Raw genomic sequence first — 25,313 nt, 5'->3', positions numbered from 1 at the left:
GTTAGGTATGAAATGAAAACATGCCAACTAGTGATTTACAATAATTGTTGACCAACATACCAACACAAATCTAGCCTGTCATATCAGTTAGGATAGTTAATAGGACCACTGGTCAAGGAGGATAAATCAGAGATAAGTGTTAGGGTTCTAATTTGGGGAGGATAAGAGGTCAGACACTGAAGGTTCTGGTCAAGAGAGGTTAATGTAGAAATCAGAAATTGAGCTTTGGTCAGGATAAAATAAGTCAAAGGGTTCTGGTCAAGATAGGCTAGGGCAGAGTTCAGACAGTGGGTTCTGGTCAAGACAGGTTAGGGCAGAGATCAGACAGTGGGTTCTGGTCAAGAGAGGTTAGGGCAGAGATCAGACAGTGGGTTCTGGTCAAGGGAGGTTAGGGCAGAGATCAGACAGTGGGTTCTGGTCAAAATCATACAATATTATCATACCTATCTCCTATTCTAGAAGCATTGTTTTACAATTGTGACTATGTGGCACTTAAATTAGCATGCTGATTTTCTCTCCCATATTTTTTTTAATGAACATCTATGAAAAACTGTGTAATGTTCCTGTCTAACCTTTGGAACTATCTACAGCCTTATTGTTTAAGTTATATTACTTGCTGCTTTTGTTTTTTTTGTTTTGCACTTTTTCATCTTCACAACACATATAGTTCATATGACATCAAATACAATCTACTTTCTTACCAGTATGAAAAGTCACATTCTGAAGCCATTTCAAACTCATTCATCTGAAGTGAGCTTTTCATAAAACTGTGTCTGTATCAGTAGTTTTATTTTTAGTCACATATTTTATTTTTTTGCACAACACAATCTGTATGTTCCTGAAATAATATAGGTAAGACAAATATTGAGAGGCACTATCAGGCACGGCATCAGACAGACAATACGTGCAGTAAATTGCACATACAGTACTCATATTGTGCATTGTTTAACCAAGGGTGGGAATCTGTACACACGACTTGGGATAGTATATTCCTCAATGTTTAATGTCAGGAAGGGCTCCCCACAGTATATACCCAGACACATGCAATGATGACATAGGACACTCATGAAGAGGTAAGTATATTTTCTGACTGACAATACAAAACAATGGCGGAAAATGTCATCTTAGTTCATAGGATGTAAGGGCAGTTATTTGGTATTGTGCTGAGGTTATGGGAGAGCAGTTACATTGTATTGCCTGAAGTGACAAATGTTATACCCCTGGTTAGGTAGTCTGGCCCAGGGACCCCTCACGACCCCTCGCGTGACCTCTCACCAGGGTGGGCTGGCGGGACCCCTCACCATATAGGGGTGCTACAGTGGATACGAGTGTATCTAGTTTTCTCATTAACGCTATCAGAGTTGGATGTGTACAGCACATTATGACAGTTTGTGACAATGACAAGCTCACACTGGAACAGATCACCACATCCATTCACTCATTCATAAAAATGCCCTAGATGACTTGGCCGACACAACATTTTTGGTCCATTTGTCATCAAGTCTCTAAAAATGTGTTCCGTGTGTGGGAATATACCTCTGTAGGCCGGTGTGATACACAGAGAAGTGAAGAAAATAAAATGACCTGGTATTTCTCGGGTAATTCAATATAACAAAAAAGGTGAAACATTGGAGGCTAGTCTTCCACCTTCAAGGTGAAGATGTTTGTATATATACACACTAAGTAACAAGGTATGTGAGGGTAACTGGTACTCCTAGACACTTTTACCAGGGGGTCCCTATACTAAGTCACCTGGCTATCATAGAGCTGCAATAAACCCAGAGGTCAGCAAGGGAGGGAGCAGGCTAAAAGGTCACCCAGGGAACAACGAGACAGTAATTAATATATATATATACTTCAGTTGAAAAAATACCTGTATAAGCTGTAGCCTTGAGAGACTTAGTAACCCCGATGGTATCAGGTCTCACTCTCATAAAACTTCCTCAAATGACTAGGTGTAGGATGTTAACATATACCTAATTGTGGACCTCCACAGAAATAGCCTTACATAAATGCAGGTGAAAATTCTTGACCTTTTTTCCTTTCACTATCATTGATTCTTTCAGTGTTATCAGTTTGTTGGACATTTAAGTGAAGAACAAAGTAGGTCACATATCCATATCAATTTGCAATATTCCAGGAAAACATTCCAATGAGTGTAACATGAGGCATCTGTTTATAGGCAATACATTTTTATGAAATATTTGGAAATTCCTATCAAATGCTTAATGCAGGAAGAGCTGCATTAACATTAATAAATAAAACTGTAAGGACTAAAACAAAATAATACTTGTGTTTCCAGCAAGTCTATAGCTATCTGACTATGTCTACACAACAAATTTGTATGTCATTTCTAAGCACCCCCCCCCCCCCCNCCCCCCCCCCCCCCCCCTTAAAGATAAGGGAAAGCCTGTTCAAGTACAGATTTTCCCCTTCATTTATTCCTTATTACAGAACAAGTTCTAAAAATCATGCAACTTCAAACAAATCTTGATCTTCTATCTGTTAGACAATGAATGCTTTTATAGGAGTTGTGTAAGCAGGAAGGAAATCAACCAACATAATTATATTAAACTTTAATTAAGAGTCAATCAATTTCTTAAACTAAATTTAATTAATAATAAATCCACTGTAATCTATTTGATCTTTGCAACATCTCATTTAAAAGCAATAAATAGTCATTTTGCTTTTCTCAGATGTTTTAAGTGAGACTGACCACTGTCCTGGGAGACAATGACCACTATGTGTGGAGTGACCACAGAGGGAATACATTATAAAGCCATTTCCTTGCCCACGATAGCCCGGCTGATGAGGAGGGTAATATACCTTGGAGACTTGGCATTCACTCTCATCTTCCCGATCTCTGTATTAATAGCCTCTCTTTGATAAAACACGGTCTTGCAACATTTACGTAGATATGAGGATGGAAAATGAGCCATACAGGTGATCGGTCAACCTGCCTTATCTACAAACTCATCAATCCTGGTCAGCCCAGACTTGACCCTATCTGGGAGACAAATGAACCACAACCTCACATTGGCCCCTGGTAAGGTCATCAAACTGACCAAAACAACCACTGACCAACTTAACACACTCAACCATTGTTCTTAGATTTCAAATTTATTTTCCCATGTTAAATCAAAGAGGTTTGAAAGTAAAAACCCCACCAAAGATTGATTCAAGAGCTATGTCCTACCTTTATATATAAAATCTGAACAAAGAGCAGGAAACAAAATAATAATATTTGACACTTAGTAAAGCGACTAGTTACTTCTGTTTCAGGGAGCTATGTGTGAGAATGTTGGCATCTTTATGTTGGTTGGGGAACAGCTGCTGGTGAGCCCCATCCATTGTGGGCAGGTTCTGTACATCTCCTTAAATTCTCATTGACAAATACACATTTCTCCAAATTTTTAAAGAGAAAAGAAAGCAAATAAGTAGAAAGGAATAAAGTTCATATTTCATTGTTGTTAGTGCAGTTCTTTGTCTGGAATGGGTTGACCAATTTTCTGACCACAACATACAGGAAACTGTTTCATGTGTTTACAAAATGAAGATTTATGTGGGCTCCATACTGGCACCGATGCCTACCAATTTCAAGGTCTCTAATAAGTGGAAATTTGCACTGACCCAAAATAATGAGTTTTCCTGATTTTGGACCAAGACTGCAAGTCATTATTATAAGTGGAAGTCAAACACTGGGCCATAAGTGCAGTTGGTCATTTATTTCAGGAAGGATGGGCTGGTGCCAACTGACCCTCCCTAGGTGGTATAGTCATAAAGCATTAGACCTATGTAAAGTTCTGTTAGAGAAGTTTACATACGTTCTGTAGAGAAAAAACAGAGCTGAAGTTTTTGGAGAACATTTTTGTCAAACTAATATATCTAGTAAAAGAGATATGTAGTAATGTATGGAATAGAGGTCATAGTATTATCAAAGGTCAAAGGCGATAACACCAAAAGAAGTCAAGTAGATAATGACTCCTGCAGTAAACATTATTACCCATTTTCTCCTTAAAACTGGCCACATGGAGCAGTTGAGAGACCAGTTTCATCAGAAACTTTATGATAACAAATTTGTTAATTGGTATAAATCAGAATAGCCTGTGTGATGGAATGAGCACCCCACTGGCTATATGTCTAGGGCCAGTCTGTCTCCCTTGGGAAGGGACACATGATGTTACTGATATCTCTAAAGGGAAGGGCACCTGCTGATAGTGATTAATTGTCATAAGCATTAATTTGCCCAAATTACCACCAGAGAATACAAATATTCAATTCTGATATGACTCTGAACCCCTCCCCACCCACTACACAAGTCTTGCTTATATCTGATCTGATGTCACATTTATTTGAATTGAAGCTAAAGGTCATTCTATCAAATCTCAAAAGGTAACTGGACACCTATTTCAATAGTATTGCTTAAACTAATACTAAAGATTAATCCAATTACCTTAATCCAGCCCACAAACACAGTTGTTTGCCCTTTTCCACAATCCCAGTGTTTTGGTCCTTTCTGCACACCCAGTTGTCTACCCTTAGACTTTTATAACTTCATAATGCTTGATACTTTCCACATATACAGTTGTCTGCCCCTGGCTTTTTATAAGTCCCCAATATTGGCCTGACCATTTCCACAAATACAGTTGTCTGCCCCAGGCCTTTTATCAGTCTCCAATATTAGCCTGACCATTTCCACAAATACAGTTGTCTGCCCCTGGCCTTTTATCAGTCTCCAATATTAGCCTGACCATTTCCACAAATACAGTTGTCTGCCCCTGGCCTTTTATCAGTCCCTAATATTGGCCTGTCCATTTCCACAAATACAGTTGTCTGCTCCTGGCCTTTTATCAGGCCCCAATGCTGGACCATTTCCACAAATCTAGTTGTCTGCCCCTGTCACCTGTTGCTATGGCTGGAACCCCTGCCAGGTTTGGTTTGTTGCTCCCCCTGGGTGACTAATCAGAAGTAATCAGCTACCCTAGTCCTCTACTTACAACCACCAATACTGTATGTAGGCTGGACAAACAAAACCTGATCAAGACCAGACCTGGTCCACCACATACTACACAAGGGCAGCCTGACCTCAATGGCCAACACAATAATATTTACTTGGAGACTTCAATACTTTTGAACTTTTAATGTAGTTTTTGCTTGAGTGTATTCTGTTAATGAATTATCAGTTACCCTGTAATTGTAGAAATATTGTCACTGTTACTTGAAAAATAAGTATCATTATATACTTGAAAATTTGAGAAATTTTTAATTGATTATTAATGTCTAAAGAGACTAATAAGCAAATCAAATGTGCTAAAACAGCGGCTGGAAACATTTCCATATACTATTCATCGTTATCATCATATTAGCAAAAATATATGTCAAACTATGATGTCACACTTTTGACCTATATACAGTATATCAGCAGGTCTTGTTATGTCTAATATATTACATTCTGAAGGGAACTATAGCTTTAAAATCCCCCCCCCCCCCCATAAAAAAAACACCTGAGGGAGCAAAAGTTTGTTGTAAATCCCAGTAAATCCCAGTAATGGTAATCCTTGTAGATCTGATGGCCCCAATCATTGGCTTAATAGGACTATTTGCCGTAGCCCTAGGAAGCAGGACCCCTAGGCCAGCCGATGATGATGGACTTTCCATTGTGGCAGCCAAGAGCGAGACAGAAACAAAAACATACACAATGGCAGTGTTTATTTCCTGTTATCATTCTACAGTATTTTTATAATATGACCTGGGTTTTTTTCTTCTTGATATAGAATATTTAGCTGTATATTTTAATAGACCCAACAACTATATACCACTTTTAAAATTGCCTTCAATCAATGGAATGTGTTTTAACATATATACAACAAAGAAATAAAAGAATCACTGATTTTTTTTTTTTAGGAACCATACCACTGCCAAAAACTTTCCCTATGCATCACAGACCTAATTAATAATATCTGTCTGCAGGAACATATATGTTTGATACATCATTTCAGAAAAGAAATTCTTACCTTGTAGAATTTTTATGCAAACGAACTTAAGAAAAAAAACCTAAAAAGAATAAGAAACAGTGTTATGACTGTAAAAGTGCACTGGTGCCAGACCTCAGTCCATGGCTGCAGTACCCTGGCCAAGTTTAGCTTTAATTATATCCAAAACAAAATTAAAGGGAGGTTATTCTGTACAGAAAAACTACAGTTGAGCTCTCTAGTGTTTTGCCTGCAGTGGACCAGTCATCCTTAATGCCTTACATAAAGCATCCTGAGTCGAGTCCAGCTGTGCTAGTGGAACCAGCTGTGACCAGCTCTTTGATATATTAAACTTAAGTAATTACTGTGATTACTGCACACATGTTGTCAACCAGGTCACAGGTCAACAAAATAACAATTCTAATAAAGCAAGTCGTCAGACGTTCTGTTGGTGTGTGGAAAACTTGGTGTGTGGAAAACTCAAGGCTGATGCTCTTGTATTAACACATGAAGTGTTGTACAAGGCCATATGGCTTGGGATGAGGTAATGCAGTCTGTCTTGGTCTGTAGAACTCACTACCATTGTCACTTTTTAATCAATTATAGTTTTACAAATCATTATCCAACTGTACTGTTATTATCTTTAATGAAATGTCAGTGATTAGCATTATGGCGTGTTGTGTGACCCCCCCCCCCCCAAAAAAAATTTCAAATCAAATCAAAAAAATTCCAAAGTGCTTAAGCCATCAGCAGATATTTTCAATACATTTATATTAACACTAGAACCTGAATCTATTTGAAATAGAAAAATACATTTTTCAACCATAACTAGTTTTATCTGTGATGTATTCTAATGGAAATCAAATTTAGAATTCTATATGGTTTCAGGTTTATAGAGCTAGACATGTGTGGAGATCTCACAGGTTTTATCATCTATTCAAAAGAAAATATGTAAATAGCACGATCAAATCTTGACCACTCTAAAAAAATCACACAAAATGAATGACCATGAAAATGATTTTCAACAAAACATTAAATTTCCATAAAAATTCTGACATATCACTACAAAGATGAGTTTTCTTTCCATTAAATCAATATGACACCATAAATTTCAACAATACGGTTTAGAGTTTTGTGGGCTACTTATGCTAAGTTAAGTATTTATTTGTGTTTACTGTTATATGCCCTGATAGCGGGACCATCCGTTATAGGTACTGTTATACTGGACAAAGGCAAATTGATATGACCGACTGATGTGTTTTCAATTTTCGACAGATTCTCCTCCGCACAATGGACAGGAAATGGAAAACATTATATAGCGGGTGGGAAACATCTCATTCACATCAGCCCATGTGTGTTGTGGTCATCTCCTCCCAAAACACACTGACCAGCTCCAATAAAAGACCAGTTGGGACCTAAGGAATGTCAGTTATGTCCAGACAAGGGGCCGATCCCCCGAGCTCCCACAGATTAGTGGCAATCCGAATATTTCTCAATGGAACTTTACTCAGAATTCTCTGGCCATTGATTGTGTGTGAAAAGACACAGGTCAGCCTGGCCAGAGGTCACCAGCTAAGGTTTAATTTTTGATGAGATTATTATACATAGGAGTTACCGTGTGTGTCAAGTACCATGTCATGGTGAAGGGCAGTACTCGGCAGACTGATACCCATGGTTAGCGGCCAAGGTCCCTAATTCAGGTTCCTATGGTGCTGAACTCTGAACCAAAGGGGCCAGGAGCCTAGTTTGATACCCATGGTTAGCGGCCAAGGTCCCTAATTCAGGCTCCTATGGTGCTGAACTCTGAACCAAAGGGGCCAGGAGCCTAGTTTGATACCCATGGTTAGCGGCCAAGGTCCCTAATTCAGGCTCCTATGGTGCTGAACTCTGAACCAAAGGGGCCAGGAGCCTAGTTTGATACCCATGGTTAGCGGCCAAGGTCCCTAATTCAGGCTCCTATGGTGCTGAACTCTGAACCAAAGGGGCCAGGAGCCTAGTTTGATACCCATGGTTAGCGGCCAAGGTCCCTAATTCAGGCTCCTATGGTGCTGAACTCTGAACCAAAGGGGCCAGGAGCCTAGTTTGATACCCATGGTTAGCGGCCAAGGTCCCTAATTCAGGCTCCTATGGTGCTGAACTCTGAACCAAAGGGGCCAGGAGCCTAGTTTGATACCCATCATTAACTTGCACTGTCCTTTAATCAACTGTACTCATGGCCACAGACCTATCTCACCAGTCCCCATGTATAGGTATATATGACTCCACATGACCTCTTCCCCTGAGCTAGCATCACTTAGTAGATGTCCCCCTCACTCCCTATCCATGAATGACTTATAACATCTACCAGAATTTATATGATATATAGAAGAAACCTCAAACATGTCCACAGGTCAGATGCTCGTAGCCTAATTAGGTTAACCCAAAGTCAATGCAAAACTTAAACTAGTACATGTTAAATATAATGAAATTCAAAACGATAGCTTCATCTATAGATTCAAAAAGAATCATTTACTGACAGAAAAAGTGAAGAAATTATTTTTTTATATTTATCATATAATTGGCCAGTTATCCAGTGAATTCGCCCGTGTAATATTTTTACATATGTCACTAGTGTAATATAACATGGAGAGTTTTTCATTGGCTGTGCCAGTCAGAAATCGATTGTGATGTCATAATATGGATAATGACGTGACGTCATAAATTGTGAATTGCACAACAAAATGGTTGTCTCCGTTTGATAAACCTGTCAAAATGTAAGTTTTCAGAGTTATGTGATAAAAAGTATCTTAAAGTTGTTTTCATTTCATAAGAGATTTTATGAAACTCTTCTCGCCAAGGCTGGCAAAAATAAAAACTCCTAAGACTCGTTTCTTAAAATCTCATATGAAATGAAAACTCATTTAAGATCCTATATATATAAAACAAAAACAACAAAAAAATGAAAAAACACACAATCAAAATTTGCTTTAATGACACTGAAAGTTAAACAGTCTGTGGACAATTGCCCCCACTCTTCTCCCTCAAACATCTTAATCTAAACTCAGATTACAAATTGTATGTAGTCCCTACTTATAACTGAAATACTGCTGACTTAACATATATCTACACCAAGTACGGATCCTTTTCTGAGCCCTACCTTTATAGACACTATATTATCTTTGCAGCCGGCCCCTTATTCTTAACCTGGACTAAAGAAGCCCCAGTCTTATGTACTCATCTTTATACTGATACTAGCTTTATCCAAAATCTAGCATACCCTGATTATCATCTTTATCCCAAACCCTCCTCCTATCATCAAATATCTGTCTAACCTAGCTGGTACAGGACCAATATCTCTCCTATTGGGTAATTACCCCTGAAGGGGCCAGCACCTACCCCAGATACATAGCTCCCTACCTGAACCCTGGTACATGCACTCTACACATACATCCCTATCAATAAAATCTCAAATTTCACCTCGTTTAGATTTATTGAATTTACATTACATAGCAAAGAAAAAAACTTTTACTAGAGAGGGTTAAAAAAGATTGTTAATTTGTCAATGATAAAATCTTACCAGCAACACGTTTTACTTAACAGGTATGAATGCCTTACACTGATGGTGCGGTGTAATCATAGCAAATAGAATCATGGCAATTTTTCACCTGATGTACACATATCTGGAGATAAAATTCCACACATACATGCCTATAGGGAGCCTTTAGTGTTGAAGTGCTACACTCAGTACAGAGCCCTAATGGCTAGGATTTCCTGTTCATATAAATTATCACATCCTCTCTGATGGTCAACCCTTTTAGGGGTGGTCAAGAACAAAATTGCTCACATTTTTTTAAAACAAGACATCATGGAAAGGGTAGATTTTGGGTCTGGTGGTTTATTTTTTTTACAAATGTTGTATCAATCAAAATGTGTATGAAGATCCTGAGGTTAAATCCAGTCAAACTCAACGCTTCAAACTTTTCTCTCTCATTATTGAGTTCAGCCATTTCAGATGATCTCAATTCTTTTCAAGAGCAGAGATTATACACAGAGATTATATACAGAGATTATTACAGAGATTATATACAGGGATCATATACAGAGATTATATACGGAGATTATATACGGAGATTATATACAGAGATTATATACAGAGATTATTACAGAAATTATATACAGAGATTACATACAGGAAACTGGTCCCAGAAAATACAGTGCTCCAGTAATTTGTGAGGACACCAGGGTCACTACTAGGGTGTGTGAGGACACCAGGGTCACTACTAGGGTGTGTGAGGACTTATTCAGCAGTTCTATACACTTCTTCATTAAGCACGTAAGCCTGACAACTGTCCAGACATTTGTCCCCATAACCAGCAGTATGTCGTTTCCGTGTTATGCATGCACACAACATATCAATGTTCGGGATGAATTAGAGCTCAACCAAGTGATCCTGAATTGTACACAGAACGTTTCTCACACACAAATCTCTCAGCAACAATTCCTGGAATAACCTGACAATATATTAGGTAGTGTTGACCTTTATACTTTTTTGAATGACCTTGACATTTGAAATTTAAAATCCCTATCCAAAATTTTGAAATTGGACAACAGCATTTTTTCTTCTTTTCTTAACTGTTAGCTTAATACGAAAGTAACAATGTTCAAATATTGATAAAGTTTCCTCTGACATCTGCATGGTGATGACCTTGAAAGTGCCAGCTGTTGCACAGGTTGATTTTAACCTTTCATTCTTTGTCCATACAAAAGAAGAATAACAAATAGTTCAGATCAATTAGTCACTTTTTGGATGGGTCCGAGCTCTATTAGCAGTGAAATATAGGATAACAGTTAATCTTAAGGATTAACACAGATTACAAGGATTATCCTAATCTGGACACTGATTAGATAACGGACATGCACAACATGTGCATGGCCAATTAATGGACCAGGAAACCTTAATTTCCAGCAATACCTGTAAGGGAGTTCTATCCTTATTTATACTAGAATGGGACTGACTTGAGCTGTTTACCTATCTGATTTCAGCTCTATTTTTTATGCCAAGGTCAGCCACTTGTGGCCTCGCCACTGATAGTTCGCTGGGAGAATCACAATGAACCACTTATTGGAATACTTCCTAACTGTTGAAGCATGGCAATGGGAAAAAGCACAAGCTTTAAATATTTGTTTAAATAGTTGTTAATTCATTTTTTTTTTTTTACCTATTTCGTTCTCCTTATGGTACCTGGCTACCGTTGTATTTATACTGATAATTACCTCATCCGGCATTTGTACCTGTAGTACCAGGTGGGTGTCATGTATGTAGGTTATCTCCTTTATGAATCACATATTTGTACATTTCAATTTTCACTTTATTACACTTTACTGTTAGACTGTGATCAGAAAGCGTTATATTTATTGGGGTAGATACAATGGATGACAATTTAATGACAGTTTCCAAATTCCTTTTATAGTTTCATCAATATAAATCTATTTTACTGCTGTCTTAATGGACTTTATATTGACTTTGCTTGTTTTACTTACTAGTCTAAATCAGTAATAGGTAAGTGAACATGTTGAATGGGTAAGGTAATGTCACAGGTTATAGTAGACTACATTGATTCCCAGGTTATGGTAATGTCACAGGTTATAGCATACTACATTGATACCTAGGTTATGGTAATGTCACAGGTTATCGTAGACTACATTGATACCTAGGTTATAGTAATGACACAGGTTATAGTAGACTACATTGATTCCTAGGTTATAGTAATGTCACAGGTTATAGTAGACTACATTGATACAAAGGTTATGTTAATGTCACAGGTTATAGTAGACTACATTGATTCCTAGGTTATGGTAATGTCACAGGTTATAGCAGACTACATTGATACCTAGGTTATGGTAATGTCACAGGTTATAGCAGACTACATTGATTCCTAGGTTATGGTAATGTCACAGGTTATAGAAGACTACATTGATACCTAGGTTATGGTAATGTCACAGGTTATAGTAGACTACATTGATTCCAAGGTTATGGTAATGTCACAGGTTATAGCAGACTACATTGATTCCTAGGTTATGGTAATGTCACAGGTTATAGTAGACTGCATTGATTCCTAGGTTATGGTAATGTCACAGGTTATAGTAGACTGCATTGATTCCTAGGTTATGGTAATGTCACAGGTTATAGTAGACTACATTGATACCTAGGTTATAGTAATGTCACAGGTTATAGTAGACTACATTGATTCCTAGGTTATGCTAATGTCACAGGACAGGGTGGTCTCTTAGGACAGGGTGGTCTCTTAGCCCAGGGTGATCTCTTAGGACTGGGTGGTCTCTTCGGACAGGGTTGTCTCTTGAGACAGGGTGGTCTCTTAAGACAGGGTGGTCTCTTAGGACAGGGTTGTCTCTTAGCCCAGGGTAATATTTTAAGACAGGGTGATCTCTTTAGACAGGTTGATTTAATAGGACAGTTAGGTCTCAGGGCAGGTAATTTTTTGGGTTAGTTTGTCTCTTTAGGACCAAAGAACCTTAGGAAAGGTTGTCTCTCTGAACAGTCTCTAAAGGACAGTTTAACATTTCGGCAGTCCAACTCTCAGGACAAGTTGTGTTTTTGACAGAATGTAGCTCTCTAGATTGTCCCGTAAGACAGTGTTAGTTGCCATTATAAGTGTCTCCGGACAGGTGAGGTACTTAAGGAAGCCAAGTTAGGACAATGTATGAACCTGTGACATGATGAACTAAATGAGTTGTTTATCATTAATACATAAAGGTGAGGATTGAAATGTATATATACAACACATCACTTTCTCCAAAGGGCAGTCACATGTCTAAACCCAGAAAGATCACATACATGTACATGTGGGTACACATTGTTATTCTTTATCAGATATTTCTAGATGTGTTGCATGGAGACACAGATACTCTACCTAAATCACACCTATTTACACTACCTGTAAATAGAAACTGGACTTGAAACTCTATAGAGAAATGTGCATAAAAGCATAGCATTATGTCATTCGCAAGATATAAATGACACAACGATTTCGAGCATACCAGTTTTTACAAGGAAAAGTATTTAAAACAGACTATCCAATACTTCCCTATACCCAATTTTTTAAACTGAGTAACTGATATAAATAACTTGTTAAATATCTACTGAAGGGGTGATAGGTTTGTGCTGTAGTGTGTTTGTACAGCAGGACACCGCCCCCTCCGCTAACACTGGGGCGCTCTGTGCAACCCCTCATTTTTTTACAACTATCAGAGGATTCAATCAATGATCTAATCTATCCCAAGGACATGAAATGGTGAGATCCTACAACTATGGAGGTGGAAAAACTGTGACCTCAACCTAGCTCCCCGATAATGGCTCTATTTGATTTATATTTGGATTTCGCCACATCACCCAAGGAAGACCTATCTCAGGTAGATCTAATAAGGTGTTAGAATAATTACTGCACCAAGTCAACAAAATGATATGCACATATCTTTATCTACTAGAAATTAGGTTAGGATGACCCAGTTTTAAAATATCTGATCTGCCCAAGTAATGGAAAAACCAGAAAACATCCTACATTGGGATGAATTTAAATAAGTTCTTTATGACATTATAGTTTTGGGGAATAACATAGTTAATATCTTATGTCTAAAACAGCTCCATCTTCATAACAAAATAGAAAAAAAACCAGTATAATGAACACCGCAGTATTGTGAACATATCAGTATAATGAACACCGCAGTATTGTGAACACATCAGTATAATGAACACCGCAGTATTGTGAACACCACGGTATTGTGAACATATCAGTATAAAGAACCTCAGAATTGTGAACACATCAGTCTAATGAACACCACAGTATTGTGAACACATCAGTAAAATGAACACCACGGTATTGTGAACATATCAGTATAATGAACACCACAGTATTGTGAACACATCGGTAAAATGAACACCACGGTATTGTGAACACATCAGTATAATGAACACCGCAGTATTGTGAACACATCAGTATAATGAACACCAGAGTATTGTGAACACATCAGTATAATGAACACCAGAGTATTGTGAACACATCAGTATAATGAACACCGCAGTATTGTGAACACATCAGTATAATGAACACCACAGTATTGTGAACACATCAGTATAATGAACACCACAGTATCGTGAACACTTTAACAACATTCATTATTTGACTTTGAACTGAGGTACCCATGTAACCTACATGGTTAGTACATGTCTGCTATATGTGTGTGGAGTTCCCAGAAAGGGGAGTGCTGTCTCTATCTGTGTCAGGTTATATATAAACACACCTCCCACCTGTTGGTAGCAACATTTCTCAATAATGCCTTATCAGCTTAAAAAGGAAATCTGTCAATGGAAAATTTGTCAATGAACCAAAAGATTATACTCCCTTTTTTCATACAACTGATTTATTGCACCAGACAATGCAAGACACCAATGGACTTATTTGAATGTTTCTAAATTGATTTAAAATTCCTTTTTCCTGGATTGCATACAAAGTTAATAGAGCAATAGCTTGCGAGTGTATTATGTAATCCACACACACCTCCAGTGACGTGTCTACTCTCCTCAAAATGCTTTCATCTCCCAGAAACACTTACTCATTCATAATTTCAAAGGGAAAAAATGTGTAGATCTTCTAAATGTCATGGGAATTCTGCTCATATGCACAATTGCTATGACAACAAATGAACTATTTGTACCTGTAAATATTTATGAACATCAATTTATCATCTGACACTGAGATGGTTTTTGTGTGTTTGTGGTATAAAAGGCACATTCACTTTCATTTTGAACACATGGAGTGTTGTTATCAGTATGACACAGGCTAGGTTTATATAGGGAGTCAGGAGTACACCTCCTCTAGTCTAGGCCAAGGAAAGACAACTCCTACACAATACTGAGTAAATATGTCCTTAAATTTATTGCTGTGCAGTTTATAGAATTTGTTGTGTAGTTTTATCAATATGCAAATAAGGCAACAAGAGAAATACCTTTGTTCAATTGTGTCATTTCTTCTTATGATAACATTTCAGAACAAAATATGATAATTCAACTCATCCTTAGCGTTTCAGTTGTTCAGTGGTGAAGGGGAGGTAACTAATTTGACACAGATGGACTGATAAATAGGATATACCACATTTGTCAGTAACATAAACATTTGTACATGGAAAATATCATACATTGGAGATTTTTATTGGTTTAAATAGGTACCTATCGTTTTTGCATCATTGGTGTGTGATTGGTCATACCATACTTATAACTAAGCATATAATTTAACTAACAAATGTACAAAATTTTAAAAGTGAGCCTTGGTTCCCCACCCTTTCAAGCCTGCTTTTGGTACCATGTACATTAGTAATGCATGGACCATATACAATGAAACTGCCCTTTACAGTAAGGATAGGAGACATATGTTATGTTATGACACATGTCTAGTCATGATACACATATGTGCGACGTTTTAAAACAAAATGTTGTGTGGATCGGAACTCACAGTCTGAACTATCAATTTGACTTTTGACCCCTGCCCTTGCTGCAACCTGGAACTTTGAGGACATGGACCTGAGAGTGAGGGCAGACACATCGTCTAGTTATGAAACAAGAATCTATAAGATTTTGTACCAATCAGAAGATGAAATTCAGACCAAGGATTGACTCATGACCTTTTGCCACAACCTTGACCTTTGATTTACGGACTTGGGAGAGTTAGGAGACATCCTATTTAGTTATGACATGCAAATGTATGAAATTTGTTAAGGAAACAGTCAATGAGACCACTCTTTCAACTTGATAAAGATTTCTTTCACTGATGTCAACCTAAATTTCAGTCCTCATCCATTGCCCGACACACACCACTGCAGAAATAGCGTTCCATTGCCCGACACACACCACTGCTGAAATAACGTTCCATTGCCCGACACACACCACTGCTGAAATAACGCAACAACAATACGAAAATTAAATTTGTTTAAACTGACCTGGCATTGAGATGCGTTTGACTGTAATGTTGACATGTTCCCCGCCTTCAGTCACTATTTGTTGACCATCAATGAGGATCTGTGACCCATCCACGGTGAAGGAGGACGACGGGATCTGTATGGTGGCCTGACTTGTACCTCCCCCAGAGTTAGCAATGGCCAGAGCCTGTTCTATCATAAACACTTCACACTGTTGCTTCTGATGTTCCTGAAAGACAAAGTGGGCTGTCACAGTAGATCAATGCAAGTCATATCATCATTATAGATGAACATAAGGATAAGACCCTCAGGATAAGCTTCCTTGAATATGACTGTCATACACTATTGTACAAATAAATACACTTAAACAGTTCTTTTACATTCATCTATCATATATTATATGGATAAGTACCCTATGAGAAGTTTTCTTTGATTACATTGTCATACATTGTTTTAATTGGATAAGACCCTCAGGATAAGCTCCCTTGAATATGACTTGTATTAATAAACAGTATGCCATTTATTGTATGGATAAGCTTTGAAGAAGCTCCCTTTGATACTATTATTGTCATACATTGTTTTAAGAATAAGCACCCTAAGGAATCTGCCTCTGATACAACAAGTCTTCCTAAGATGTCCTAAGATGTACCAGTTTTCCAAGTTTGATGATCCTAGGTGAATGAAAGTGGGATATGCTCTGGACAAAGCCCAAGAGGGATGGACGAAGGGCATTACCATATTCCACATCTGCATTGTGGTGACGAGATTTTTTGTATGAATAAACACTCTGCTAAGTGCCATTAAATACGACTGTCATTTGGTTTCTTTTTTTTTTTTACAGAAAAGCACTGAAAGAAAGCTTCACAAGTTAAAATCAATTGTTAAACATAATATATAAATACCCTAAGGAAGCTCTCCGATTTAAAGGCTGATCCACATTTATCACAGACGAGGGTTTTGATGTCAGCGTGCTTGCGTTCAATATGTTTCCTGATGTCAGTGAAGGTGTAGCCATAGAAATCGCAGACACCACACTTGTAATCCCTTTGACCATTATGTCTGTAAATACAACCAAATTTCTTTAACCAAGGACATACCTATTTTGCATTTTATTACATCAAGTTTCATGCATGGAAATGAAATTGTAATACATCATGACAAGGTAAGCTTCGGGTGAAAGAAAAGGGTTTGCAGGTCATTTACAACTTCAATACAAATAATTCTGTAGTACAAACACTATGGACAAGACAACAGGATATTTAACCCAACTATTTGGAAACAAAATCATAAAGAGGTGACTTTTGACGAGCCTACTTTTGTTTGATCGTTTGACAGTCATTACTAGAACAATGACCTTTTGAGGTGCAGCTCTTTGTTCTTCATGTGCCTGAATGCCTTGTTACACACTTCACACAAATGTTTGGGCTCCTCGTGGATCAACAGGTGCTTGGAAATGTCAGATCTCTCGCAGCCCCTGAAACCAGTTAAAATAAAACATCAGAATGACAGGTATCAAAGACATCAGACTCACACAGACCTCTCAATACAGGAGTGACACACATCTAGAAAACTATCTGAGTGACACGGATGTGTACCTTCCCTGAAAACTACTCTGGAAGTCATGATTATACCAGCTCCTATGCAAAGCTGTATCATTTGTAGAGAAACTGTCTATAAATAGTAATAGTGACCTTAACTTTGATCTTGGAACCATGAAATCAGAACTGATCACAAATGTTTTCATACTCATCTTTCGTGTAAAGTATAATGAAAACATGTTTAGAAATGAAGTTCCTGGAGTGATGTCATTGAACTAGTTGACAAATTTCAATAAATCGTAAAGGTGACTTTGGCCTTGACCTAAGAACCTTGAACTTTGACTCATTTAAGGTATTCTTAAACTTAACGTTTGTATATCATTTGATTTAAACTTTTCAGAAATGAAGTTGCTATAGCAATGATACTCAAATGGGACAGGACAGGGATGGATAACATTCCATACATACAGGTGTTAGAAATCAATCATTAAATAGGTATATGGGATATGGACATTCTTCTACCATCAGGCATGAAATTCCGTGTCAGAGCCTTCTGTTGAAATTCACCAAATGCATTTTTTTTTAATAGAATTCTCAACTTATTGCAGCATATGATGGAAAAAATACAAATGGGAATAATCTATTTCTTAGTGTAGAATCTGCATAACAGACCTTGAAATCTGTAAGGTCATCAGTCATGCAATAAGAAAACAGACAATAGCAATGAAATTCCCTAACAGCCCTTACAGCAATACTGTCAAATAGTCATGCCTCACTCTGAATTTATCTATTGGTCAAAGCAGGAAATGCTGAAAGCATATGTCCAGTACCGAAATGAGTAAATCTTGAATGTCAAATTTGACATGCAAAGCTAGTAATATTGACCCCAGCATAGCAAGTCAACCAGGAAAATGGTCAAAATTCCAGTGAATGCAGACTTGCATACCTGATGTCAGAAATCATGAAATGTTTTGTACATTTTCTGTGTTGTAAATAGCATTTGAATTTGGATGGGCAGTGTCCTTGAACTCTGAGCAATCTCACAAGACCAATGGTCAGAATAATCTTTGGTCAAAATCTGGCATTTGCAGCTCTTCATCTACCTTCATGATCTGTTGGAATGTGAACTGATGGTCAAGAATCTCAAGGTCATTGATTAGAAATGTCCTGCAAGTATTTTAGCTTCACCCTATACATACGTCAACTCTCTCGGCAACTACAGGAGCTCAGCATCATAAACCATAGAATGCAGACCTGACAGAAAATGACTTGACTCACTGGTCAGTTCTAGCTCAACCAGCAGCTTAGCTGGAGTATCAATTGTGTGTAGTCACTTCATGATGCCAAGGCACCAGTGATCCATAGAAATTTATTTTTTTGTGTAAAATAACATAATAAGAAATGAATATTTGATAAAATTATTGTCAGCATGCTTGAGTTTAATGTAGCTATACCATCATCAGTCATTGCACATGGTGATTTTTTCATCAGACACATGGAATCAAAAGAGGACACAGCACTATGGTACATTTTTTTTTTTTTATAAATGTGTACATCAAATGGGTTCTCTTTTAACTTAATGGGTTCTCTTTTAACTTTGGGTTTCACAACAGTCAAATGTTGCAAATTGAAAGATATAGTCTTTTCTTACATTTTCAATCCACATAATTTAAGTTTCTTTTTTAATAACAAATTGTGTTTGTCACCAAATATTTTCTGTAGCTTGTAACATCAAGGAGGAGTGACACTACAACTACTTATTATGTGTTGTTCTCAAAATTCGTCGATACAAAGAACTTTTTCTACAATTTATAAATCAATAAGATATAAATTTAGCATTATACTTTTCCTGGCTAACAATTCATCAATTTGTGAGGAAAGAAAGATCAATTAAAACTCCTCTCTGCCGTTTAACACCAAACTTTTGATATTGGCAAAACTAAGTTTCCGTGTAACGAGAACAAAGTAAACATCTTAACATGTCCACCATAATAACGTGTGATGAAGCCGTTTTATTGTTGTATCGGATGTGGTTACCGGTACATACCACTGCTACCTTTGTCTCTGTCACATCTATAAATATATATAGCAGACATTTTGACCCGTAGCCAGGACAGCTGATTACCCAAGGTCTTTGTCCGTGACTTATGACACCCCCGTAACTTATGACACCCCGTGAAGGAACATATCAGCTGATCTGACGGTTCTATTATTGGGTAAAGCTGTTACTTCTATTATTGGGTCAAGCTGTTACGGTGACTAAGTAAAGCTATGTACCTGGTCGTTTTTCACCTTTGAACTTCAATAGTCATCTTATAAGAACTGTAAGCTTGGCATCAAGTGTCAAATCATTAATTAGTGAATCTGTAAGGTTTTTGGATTTTCTACCCGTTTTTTTTAATTCTGCATTTAATTTGGAATAATTTTAAATTTGTTTATCTACACAAAAGAAAACGAAAAAATTTCATAAAAGAATCTTCTATAGTTTTACCTGTACTGATAATTCTATTCCAGGTTACCTCAATTTATTTTGTTATTTTTAGTGATTTCTTCCAATGTAAGATAGAGGGCTGAAGTAGGAGTGAGTGAGTGGGGGTGTTAAGAGTCACTTTGTAACATCAAAGAAAGCACTGAACTTATAGTAACCAATCAAAAGATGATGATATTATCTATTTACTGTATTAATATCTTGATAATGAATGTTTTTATGTTCATAATGCCAAGCTAACAAAACCTGGTGAGTAAGGAGAGAAAGGCCAATCCCAGTGATGTCTTACCTACATCAGAGAAAGGCAAAAACACCTTGTACAGAGCAAGCAGACCGTTACATTGAACAGTGAACTTAGTTAATCAAGTACCAATTGGTGTAGCACCCGTCTATAAACCTCTAACACCAACAATTAGGCTCGGGTTGAATACACAACCTCCTTACAAAATCTTACTAGGTTTTACACTGATCTGGCGTTAATTGGTCGGACGATGTCATAAAAAAAGTTTGTACATAGATATTTCCAAGTGAAACAAACCGATAAAATCACAGAAAACCGTGAATTTGTGGATTTTTTCTGAATGTTCTAATCAGCCCAGCACTCTACTCCAATTATGTAATAGAGATAGCTGCCGGGGTTTCTAAGTCACCCTTTATACCACACAGTACTCCAGATAATAATTGTTAGGTTTGTATGTGGGTGCTTCTAGAACATTTATATTGGCCAATGAAAAATTGACCAATGTCATATATTAAGAAACAAGTTTTTATCTCAAAGCCTCTCCTAAGATTGGAAAGTTCAAAGCTCTACTATAACTAACTAATCTGGTGTTAACAGATTTTGCCAGTTGAAACTTTTTATTACTTTTGAAGTTAGAAATGAATTTGCCCACGCTGAAATTAGAAGGATCAGCATCGTTCACAAACATAGAAACAGCCAACAAATTCTTTATTCTGCAATTTTTTTTTTAATCAGATATTATGTAGAATCCTTAGTGAACTGCTGATTGACAAACTGAATCAGATGTTGCCCAACGTTAACAGTTTAGTGGCTAGATAAGTGTCGGGCTGCTGGCTCCAGTAAGGACTCACCAGCTGATTCTCTTCCATTTGTCTAATGGTCAACAGATTCCACCTACAAAGCTATACAGAATCCTTAAAAAGGATTCAAAGGAATAGTCACATCATAAACATAATTAGGACATTACATACTGGCTTTTTAATGCGGAGATGTAAAGGCATGGAAACCATGGAAAATCAAGAACATCAATATCATAATTCTCACAGAAACTGAATCTGGTAAGTGAAAAGCTACCAGCGTGACAGGATATTCTTAATTCGCCACACATATGTTGTTAAAACAGTAAACTGTACTAATTTAACCTGACCTTCAGATTGAGACGAAGCTGTTCACTTTTTGGCAAACACGACAGGACAATTTGTCTACAACTGCTTTTCTTCACACAAGTGGTTTTCAATCAATTTAAAACCCAGATAAACTTTTTCAAATCAGAAAATTCCACTCTTAAGAAAAATGAATTGCCAGGCAACACCGAAAATTCAATTCAAATTTAGTGAATGTGTTTTTTCACACTCGTACTGCTTAATAGTCTATACATAGTCGAGTAGCATTTTTTTATTAGACATTCCATTCAGTGAAAAACGTGAATGGATATTTTTCAGACATGATAAATCTTTTTACTTTAAATAACCTGATTTGAAGTGCCTTACCTATCAATTATTGAGGAGTATTGGGTTTAAGATTGCTAGCTAAAGTTAACAACAGGAAGTCATCCATATCTCATTTATTTGTATTTGTTCTTTTGAGGCCAAAAAGTGTATTAAATTGAGTCTGTCCCTGTGTTTTTTAATCCCTTGTATATTCACCTCAGTCTTAACTCTCAATACTTAGGATAGGTAGGCCTAAGAATTTTCTATCTATGAAAGGTGCTGCTGTTCAATTTTAAAACAAGGTCACCTCTGTAAAGGAAACATCTCTCTCTATATATAGGTCACCTGTAAATGGGACACATATGTATATATAGGTCACCTCTGTATGGGAAACCGACATATATATAGGTCACCTGTAAATGGGACACATATGTATATATAGGTCACCTCTGTATGGGAAACCTACATATATATAGGTCACCTGTATATGGGACACCTACATATATATAGGTCACCTCTGTATGGGACACTTACATATATATAGGTCACCCGTATATGGAACACCCACATATATATACAGGTCACTTGTATATGGGACACCTACATATATATATAGGTCACCTGTATATGGAACATTTACATATATATATAGGTCACTTGTATATGGGACACCTACATATATATATAGGTCATTTGTATATGGGACACCTACATATATATGTCACCTGTATATGGAACACCCACATATATATATAGGTCACTTGTATATGGGACACCTACATATATATATATAGGTCACCTGTATATGGGACACCTACATATATATATAGGTCATTTGTATATGGGACACCTACATATATATAGGTCACCTGTATATGGAACACCCACATATATATATAGGTCACTTGTATATGGAACACCTACATATATATATATAGGTCACCTGTATATGGAACATTTACATATATATATAGGTCACTTGTAAATGGGACACCTACATATATATATAGGTCACTTGTATATGGGACACCTACATATATATAGGTCACATCTGTATATGAAACACCTATAGATAGAGGTGATTTATATGACACTGTAATACATTTTTAGGTGCTACAATTGGCAAAGCAAACAACTTACTTAAAGGAATTTCCTTTGTTTAACTAATACAGGTCCATAAAACATCTGTATGTGTAATAACTTGTCTATAAAGGACACCTCTAGCTCTGTATAACAACTTATTTATGAAGGTAGCTCTGATAAACATGTGTCTATTAAAGTTATATCGGTACTTAACTGTCTACAAAGGTCACCCTTGTGAAATACCTTAGAACTATGAGTATCACATCTGTATAAAAGAATCATAATGAGCATATACATTTGTTGGAATAATATTCCTATAGTTTTGCAACAATGAAGTTCTATGATTGATGAATAATTCTGTGAGAAAATAAAATTGATCTAATAGGATACAAAAAGCCACTTTAATCTTCAAGTAGCCACTGCGGTGAAGATCCCTGGGACCAGAGGAGATAATATCATGTGTTTTAGGAGTACTACAGTTGTAGCTGACCAGCCCTGGTAAGACCATTACACTGAGTGACCATCCCATCTCAACACTACAACCCTCAGATTTAAATCTACTCACTGAAGCATTCACCACAGGCCAACAATTTCCCACAACCAGCATGAATGAATGAGTAAGGCTAAGTGAAAGTAATGTTTAGCTTAAGAACAAATTTCCTTTTACACCAGATTTAACCAGACAGTGTAGAATGAGTAGTTGATACTCTAGTTATAAGTGATACAAATGTCCATACAGTTGAAGACTGTCATGTTGAAGTCAATGAAACCATGAAAAACCTAATTGAGACAAACAAACATTTTGAGAAAACAGAGTTGTTATAATGAAATTCATCCTAAGCACTAATATTATGTGGAGAATACTTCGTTGCTGGGTTGGATGTTTTTTTTTTATATTTCAAACTCATACTGAATATAAGAGCTATTAATAAAGAAACCAAGAATATTATGTTTATTAAATTTCTCCATTTAAACACACAGACTTTCATTAATAGATAGTACATCTAATCTTAATAACAGGAAAATCAGTAAATTAATTGATGGAAAACGTCATCGAGACTGGAATGAAGTGTACAGACCTTGACCTTGGGGATACGAACATCAAAGTTACACATTGCCTTACCAACCGACATGTATCCCTGAATTTCACTGAGATTTATATCTTCAGTGAATATGAAGTTATGGACAGGAAAATTAATTTTATTCTTTACCACAAAGTGACCTTGACCTTTGGAGTACGTACCCAATTGTGGCATATGCAACACACCGCCCTTGCCATCCCGCAAATGTTGAAATAAAATTTCATACAGCAATATTCTATGAGACAGAAACTTATAGCATGAATCTGACCTGTGACCTCAATGTGTCCTTGACATTGTGTGTGCATACCAAAGATTAGCATGCGACACACTGCCTTGCATATATCTACGTATGTCTGTTAAATGTCATACAGCTATTTTCTGCAAGTCAAGTTATGGCCTGGACAATGAAATTAACCTTAGACCTCAATGTGACCTTGACCTTGGCCATACAGACCCAATCGTGGGGTCCTATAGTCATACAACTTTCATGATGACATTGTAGGATTTGAATTCAACAGCCTAAAAACAGATCTAGTTTATAGTTGTAAATATAAATAACTCCTAATATTTTACTTCACTGATGATCAAATATGATTAGAATTATTATCAATTATGAAGTTCAGCTCAGAGCTGCCTATAGGGTCTCACAATACAGTAGAATGCATGGTTAACCATAAACATTTTTGGTGTGGCCTGACTTCACCTCTACTCAGTGACTTGTAACATTATCTGCAGCTTCCTGCCTACCTGCCCTCTCTAACAAGGTAATAACCGCCCTAACCTGTGCCCAGCCGACTGACCAGTGACCCCTGACCTCCCAAATACCAGGCTCCATACACCCTGGCAGACAGGCAGGGTACTTAGGGGAATTATAATGAACTTAAATACCATATTTCGTTTCCTTTAAAAATCTTAACTACTAGGTATCAGCATTTTTTCATTGAGAGGTAGAAACATCTGTGGGTCATTAATCTTAACTTATACCTATCTGTTTCCATGTTTACCTATATACATGTACAAAGAAAAAAACAACCTGATTTTCTTTAAATCCTCATATGAAACTTACAGGAAGCTAACTTTTATGTAAAAAAGATATGTTCTTTATAAGATGTTTAAAAGCCTTTTGAGGAAATATTTAACAAAGACCGTGTTTGCCAAAATGATATTTCAGCTTTTAAATAAAAGCTCCCCAATATATTGTTACACTTACTGCTTTCATACCATGACAAACGATTTAAATATTTGATCGTGAATTGATATTATAAACAAACCAAGTACTGTATTGAGTCATATGTGATGAAGTTGAAATTCAGACTATTTTCACCATTTGATGTGACAGGAAATGTGACAATTGTATACATTACCGGTGGGAAAAAAGTGTAAGATATATCTAAGTCGGATAATAACGACTGATACAATGCACTGATTCACTAGTACATTTCTTCTGTTTGAAAAAAAACACCTGTCTGATCCCAACAGGTAAACGGCAAAGTAAAGGTCGGAATTTCAC

At 36.9% G+C, this 25,313-nt stretch overlaps 1 protein-coding gene across 8 annotated transcripts in view; it reads right to left on the bottom strand.

The window, feature by feature from the left end:
- Positions 1 to 25,313, bottom strand: part of LOC110454762 — a 126,553-nt gene that overhangs the window by 43,602 nt on the left and 57,638 nt on the right. For all 8 annotated transcript variants that reach the window (XM_021504448.1, XM_021504453.1, XM_021504449.1 and 5 more), the window contains 3 exons: positions 17,296 to 17,415; positions 16,844 to 17,000; positions 15,963 to 16,170 (listed from right to left, as the gene is read on the bottom strand). In XM_021504448.1, the coding sequence (XP_021360123.1) occupies positions 15,963 to 16,170; positions 16,844 to 17,000; positions 17,296 to 17,415 (485 nt within the window). The remainder of the gene's footprint in view (positions 1 to 15,962; positions 16,171 to 16,843; positions 17,001 to 17,295; positions 17,416 to 25,313) is intronic.

Source organism: Mizuhopecten yessoensis, unplaced genomic scaffold (genome assembly GCF_002113885.1).
Source record: "Mizuhopecten yessoensis strain PY_sf001 unplaced genomic scaffold, ASM211388v2 scaffold8057, whole genome shotgun sequence".
NCBI lineage: Eukaryota > Metazoa > Mollusca > Bivalvia > Pectinida > Pectinidae > Mizuhopecten > Mizuhopecten yessoensis.
Note: the sequence above shows the minus strand (reverse complement) of the source record. Positions and strands in the feature narration are given on the sequence as shown.